Here is a 6,024-nt window from a genome sequence, read left to right on the forward strand (position 1 = left end):
ATATTTTTTTGATATTTTTAAAAATCATTTTATTTTATACTTGGATATGGAAGGAGCGCGAATGAAGATTGTTACAGAACTACGAGGCCATGGCAGACATGCCTCCTAGTCTAGGAGGAAGTAAACAGCCATCGGACTTAACAGGAAGAGGCGCCGAAGAAAGGATGGACAGAGACTGGACCAGCGTTTCATTAAGGAAGTGTAAGAGAACATCAGGATCAGGTTCGATCTCTCACTCCATTTCTAGTGCAAGTAATAGCATCAGGGCGAGAACATCAAAGAAACCCGACTATACGGGAGCACCATGCTCAAAAATTAACGCGGCAAATTTAAATTCACACGTACCATCAGTATCGGTAAAAATCCCACCCATTAATGTAATCGTGGATGAAGCTAATCATCCCTATACAGTTCTCCATCATAACTTAAAAATTTCTGCCCGTTAGAACCCCGTCGTATATAACATAGGCTCCGACGTCTACTCCGTCCGTGTTTCGTCTGTACATGGCTATCGTCAAATTATCTCTAGCCTAGAGAAGCAATGTTTCGAGTACTACTTCTACAAGAACGAAGAGTCACTTCCTATTAAGCTCGTAATGAAAAACATTTCTGTTCCTTTCCCTGAAGATTCAGTATTTGCTGAACTTAACGAAGAAGGGTACACGATCACTTCAATTAGTCACATGAAAAACCGACACTGAAAAAGCTATCCACATGATTCTCGTAACGATTCCAAATACACTGCAGGCTAAAGAACTTCTTCATCTCCAGTCTCTCGCGTTCTTAAAAATTAAGATGTAACCCTACGTTAAACCCAAAGAAACCTCTCTATGCTTTACATGACAGAGATTCCATCATGTCTCCGCCATGTGCCATGCCACCCCACGCTGTGTGAAGTGTGGGGGGCGCACATTTGAGCTCTAGTTACAAAAAAGGCCGTGAAACGCCTGCAACCTGCACTAACTCTGCTGGAGATCACGCAGCCAACTATAAAGGCTGCCCAGTATTCAAAAAAGCATTTAGAAAGCCCACTAAAAATGCTAAAACACACAATTCCAAACCTTCTGTTAACGGTAAGGACACTGCCCCCAGTATACCTTCTGCACCCTTCATTTTGCCAAGTTGTATCTACCCCCAAAAACATGCAACCCCCATAAGCTCACCGGGCCTGAATACTAAAACATTGTAGAGCACTAAAGTAGCCTCAAAAGGCATGTTTAAGACCGAAAATAAACCGAAAGCTAAAAAACAGACTGAAAATCAATTTAAAAAACCTACTACCAAAACTCAGCACATTGCTGAGAGTAACATCCTTCCAATAATTGCTGCGGTTCGGAATCCACTCTCTCAAGACATTAAAGTTGACCTAGTTGACCTAATAAAAAAAGCCATAACTTTAACAACCGAAATAATAGGGAGAAATATAAGTAAGAATGAAGCAATCAAACAAACAGCCGAGATTATAACTAGTTTGACCTAGTTGACCTAATAAAACAGCCATGACTTTAACAACCAAAATAATGGAGGGAAATAGAAGTAAGAATGAAGCTATCAAACAAACAGCCGGGATTTTAACAAGTATATTATCAATTGCTCTTAAAAATGGCAGCCCTCAATAATAACCCTGTAAAAATAATGCTGAACGAAACTTTACTACGTGAATTCCTACAAACGAATTAATAATTCCTGAACTTGAAATCCTTAAAGCTACGGCTAGACAAATAAAAATCTACGGGAACCCATATACCTCGTCTCGCTCAACCAGACTCCTTCTCGCGAATTAACTGTCCAGTGAAGGCTGGCTACAGAGATAAAATTTTCTAAATAGTAAATAAGACCTGAGCGTCTTCTAAAATTCAAAACCTTTTGAACAGGCTCGCACATACTCGCCCTTTTTTTCTGCCCTCGAGTTGAGTAGCAGTTGTAGCGCCTAGGGATTAAAATCTGAGTGACAGATTATTTAAAAATTAGGACCTAAATAATAAGAGGATTAACGTTTGAATGAATGTCCATTTGTTAACCATTATATGGTATCCGTTCTTAACTCATAGACAAATTTATGATTTTGGTATACAGACCCCCATTACGAAATACAAAAAGATGTTTCATTTAAAAGAGCATCGACCTCAAGAGGCAAATAGCCATTGGGCTTGTCAAAGCATATTTTAGCGATTCGCAAGTTTCAGAGAATTGAATTATTTATTTTATTTCATTAGATTTTAATTTCTGACATCGTTTCTTTATGTTTACCAAAGAATATAATAAGGTAGAATTATAATAAATAAAGACTTCGGATAGAAACTATAATCGCTCTATGAGCGATTAAATTGATTTAATTCGATAATGCCATTTTGGAGAAATACTCTACCTTTTTTAAATGTCTATTTGAGTTTATTTTACCTACGATCTAGAATAGGGACTAGAAATATATGTAAATGAGAGGATATCTCAGGTTATCTTGAATAAATGTATGCTCTATAAAGAGAATCTGATTCTTTCTCCAAAGGAATCCCCTTTTTCTATTAAAATATTATCATTATAAGTCCGGTTATTAAATCAAGCCTTTTTAGTTAACACTTTTGTCTATCTTTCGTTTCTTTCGAGATTTTCACCTGAATAAGTATAATTCAAAATTGCCGGTAATTAAAGGTATTTTATGAAAATATTAAATTTTGATTATCAGAAAATATTTCAACTTTGTTGTCAATTTTTTTCAACTTTTCCATTCATACCCTTCTCAGTTATTTATTACATACTATGACAGACTATTGCTGTGAGAAAAATACAGCTATAGCCGAATATCTCATGAGATATATTCGCCAAAATAGCTCCTACCTGGAAAAAAATCAAGAAAAAAATTCGTCCCTTTTTGACAAAATTGAGTTTCAAAATTTTCAAATAAACCGCTGCCATATTGTCAATTTTAAGAATTTTCAACATTTTTTTGTAAATTTCGAAATAGAATGGAAAGAACCACTAGAATCAGAAAGAAAAAGTATATCATCTATCAGTTTGAAAACCACAGCACTTCAAGGAACATATTTCATTTGCAGCCGATTCTGTGACTTGAACGTCTTTAGGCTGCATGATTTAGAATGAATTCGGCCTGAAGTAATAGTTGAATTTACATTATCACATATTTAAGATAATAAAGAATTACTATTTAAGGTACTGGAAATCTTAATAAACGAACTGTATCCTTAACAGCGATTTTCTTTAAAGAAGGTTTACAACCATTTTCTTTCAAATGCACTATATAGTAAAGTTCTAATATCTTTATATTAAATTTATGATAATTATAATGCTATGCATTATCTTGATAATATTCCAGAAATCAAATTTTTACATAAATGATTTTTATTTCGTTTATTTTCATTCTTTCTTGATTCCTTATATGATAATTAGGTCTGAAGTATTAATTATTTAAAATAATAAACAATATTCACTTCGTAGCCTAATCGTTAATGTCATTATTTAATTAAAGGAAATATTACGATTTAATGAATTGAAAATTCAAGATCCGTCAGAAGTTAAAAAAATGTCTTCTTTTTTGTGTACAAAAACTTATTTTTATATTTTTAATTAACTGTACTAGTACATTGCAATATAAGTAGGGTTAGGCACGTTTTTACCGTAGGTAGGTCCTGTGAACATTGAACTCCCCGCATAAAGACGTGTTTAACCAAAAGAGTGTTGTAAGAAATTTTATTCAAAAGCACTATATGTTATAAGCCGATAGCCCCTGAAAAGTGCTTGTCCGAAAGCCCTTTACCAAAATGATGCGAGAACTTAGAACTTCGTATGAAGCGAATGTTTGTTGAGATTGATGATAATATCTGACAGAACATAGTTCTGTTTTGTTTTCTCATGGAGAACGGAACATGGAGATTGATACTTCGTCACCCCCCCCCCCCCACCCCTATTATCGTATCACGTCTTTTTTTAATGATCCCATTAGAGCAATATTTTCGTCCTTAAATGTTTAAATTTTTGCAACTACCTTCAAATCTTTAAAAATACTTCCTTTTGAGGCAAATTGCATGTACGGACGAGCAAAATATTTAGCGAACCAGCCCTGACATTTTCTAAAATCAAAGTTATATGGGTGATTATGTGGGCGCATTATTTCCTCCTTAAGTTGTTCAAATTTGTACGGCAAACTTTAACACCTAAAAGCTACCCCCAATGAGGCAAACGACATAGCCTGTGGATGAAATATTTCGGCCGCCAACCCCTACATTGTCCAAAATCATATTAAATGGATCCATTGTTTTCGTCTTAATCCCTTCAAATTTGCTTAACGAACTTCAGTCCTCAAAAAGTACCGCCTATTTGGCAAACATCATAGTGAAACCAGCAAAATATTCCGCTATCTCCGACATTGTCCAAAATGAACTCTATGGGGGCGCATTATTTTCGTATTAATTTGTTCCAACTTTTGGAACCACTTTCAACCCCTAAAAACTACCCCTTGTGAGGCAAACCATATACCAGGGCAAGTTAAATATTTCGCCAGCCAGCCCCGACATTAACCAGAATGTATCATAATTAGAGCCTAACTTTCATCTTAAATTGTTCAAAGTGCAACAAAATTACCAACCCTAAATACTACCCTCTGTGCGAAAAATGCCCTGACGGGAATAGCGACGCTTGTCGCTGTCTCGTCGCTTATTGATATTTTATAAACCTTGATTCAGGGAGAATCCATCGAAAGCCTTATTAGAGAAATTTTTTATTTTCTTAATTTTTCTGGTGCCAAGGTTTTTAATTTTTCATCTCATATCTATTATACATTTTTGCCTATTGCTTTGCGGAATGTCTCAGAATTTTGGAAAAGTTCAATATATTACCTGAATAATAACTTAAGTCTTTCAAAACTATTAACACGCAGCTATTTTCCCAATCTATATACGCAAACGTCACAAATCTCCATTTTTACGGAATCAAGAACAAATGATGACCGACCTCCGAGAATATTGCAAAGAGCTCAGGGCCAATTTTCTGGAGGTAATAATAATATCTGCACCTTCAAATGCAACTGAAATTCTGATGAGAAAAAGAGCAAGCACAGCATATGTTAGGCCTTTATTATCAGCACCTACGGGAACAGGCCAACAACCACCTATTAAGATAACACAAAACTCACCCCACTTACAAAATTATATAGCAATTTATACTTTTTACAGGAAAATTCAATTTTCACATCATTGTCCTTTATTGTAATGTATATTCACTTTTTTGTGGAAATACATTTCTGATAGCGTAGTGTAATTTGGAATAGTGAAAATAAATTAGTTAAAATATCAATTTCTCCAACTTTAAATGTTTGAAGCCCTACGCGCAATAGTGCAATATAATTGGAAAACAATGCTTTTTTAACTGTTATGCATCATTCTGTGTAGAGTTTTGATCTACAGAATCGCACAATGTATTAGGAGTTTTAAAATTTTAATTATGGTTTTCTGCAGATGTTTACAGTGCCAATTGGGCCACTGTGATCAGAAAAGAATGATTTTTATCAAAGTTAATCTTGAGGTATTGCGAATTGTTTTTTAATATTGACAAAAGCCGGGGGTTATGTTTTCATTAGAAAGAAATTTTTTTAGTAGTGGATAATAACTCAAGTCTGTTAAAATTACTAATGCAACTTTTTTTCTAATATATATGCGCAAACATCACAAATCTCCATTGTTTACAGAATCTAGTGTTATTCATAACACAACTGCAACAGGATATCAAAGAACTGATATCCAGTCTCCTGCAGGTAATATTTAAAAAATTTAAATCATAGAAGTATGCCCGGATAGAAAAATATTGCGACGAATAGTTAAAAAAAAGAGTGTCAGTAGAGTGAATGATGTCTGAAACAAAACACCTTTTATTTTATTTTATTTTATTTTATTGTAATGTATATTCGCACGTGAAAATGTATACCAGGTGTATACATATGAAACCGGTATTTTTTCAAGAAAAAAACACATTTATTTCAAGAGAATGATAACAAATATTTTATTCAAAGTATGC

At 34.3% G+C, this 6,024-nt stretch overlaps 1 protein-coding gene across 1 annotated transcript in view; it reads left to right on the plus strand.

Annotated features, from left to right (window-relative positions):
* The first annotated feature begins 89 nt into the window (after window positions 1–89).
* LOC117175435 overlaps window positions 90–6,024 on the plus strand; it is a 12,359-nt gene continuing 6,424 nt past the window's right edge. Inside the window, exons 1-2 of the mRNA XM_033365142.1 lie at window positions 90–356; window positions 447–658. Of these exons, the coding sequence (XP_033221033.1) occupies window positions 90–356; window positions 447–658 (479 nt within the window). The remainder of the gene's footprint in view (window positions 357–446; window positions 659–6,024) is intronic.

Source organism: Belonocnema kinseyi, chromosome 6 (genome assembly GCF_010883055.1).
Source record: "Belonocnema kinseyi isolate 2016_QV_RU_SX_M_011 chromosome 6, B_treatae_v1, whole genome shotgun sequence".
Taxonomy (NCBI): domain Eukaryota; kingdom Metazoa; phylum Arthropoda; class Insecta; order Hymenoptera; family Cynipidae; genus Belonocnema; species Belonocnema kinseyi.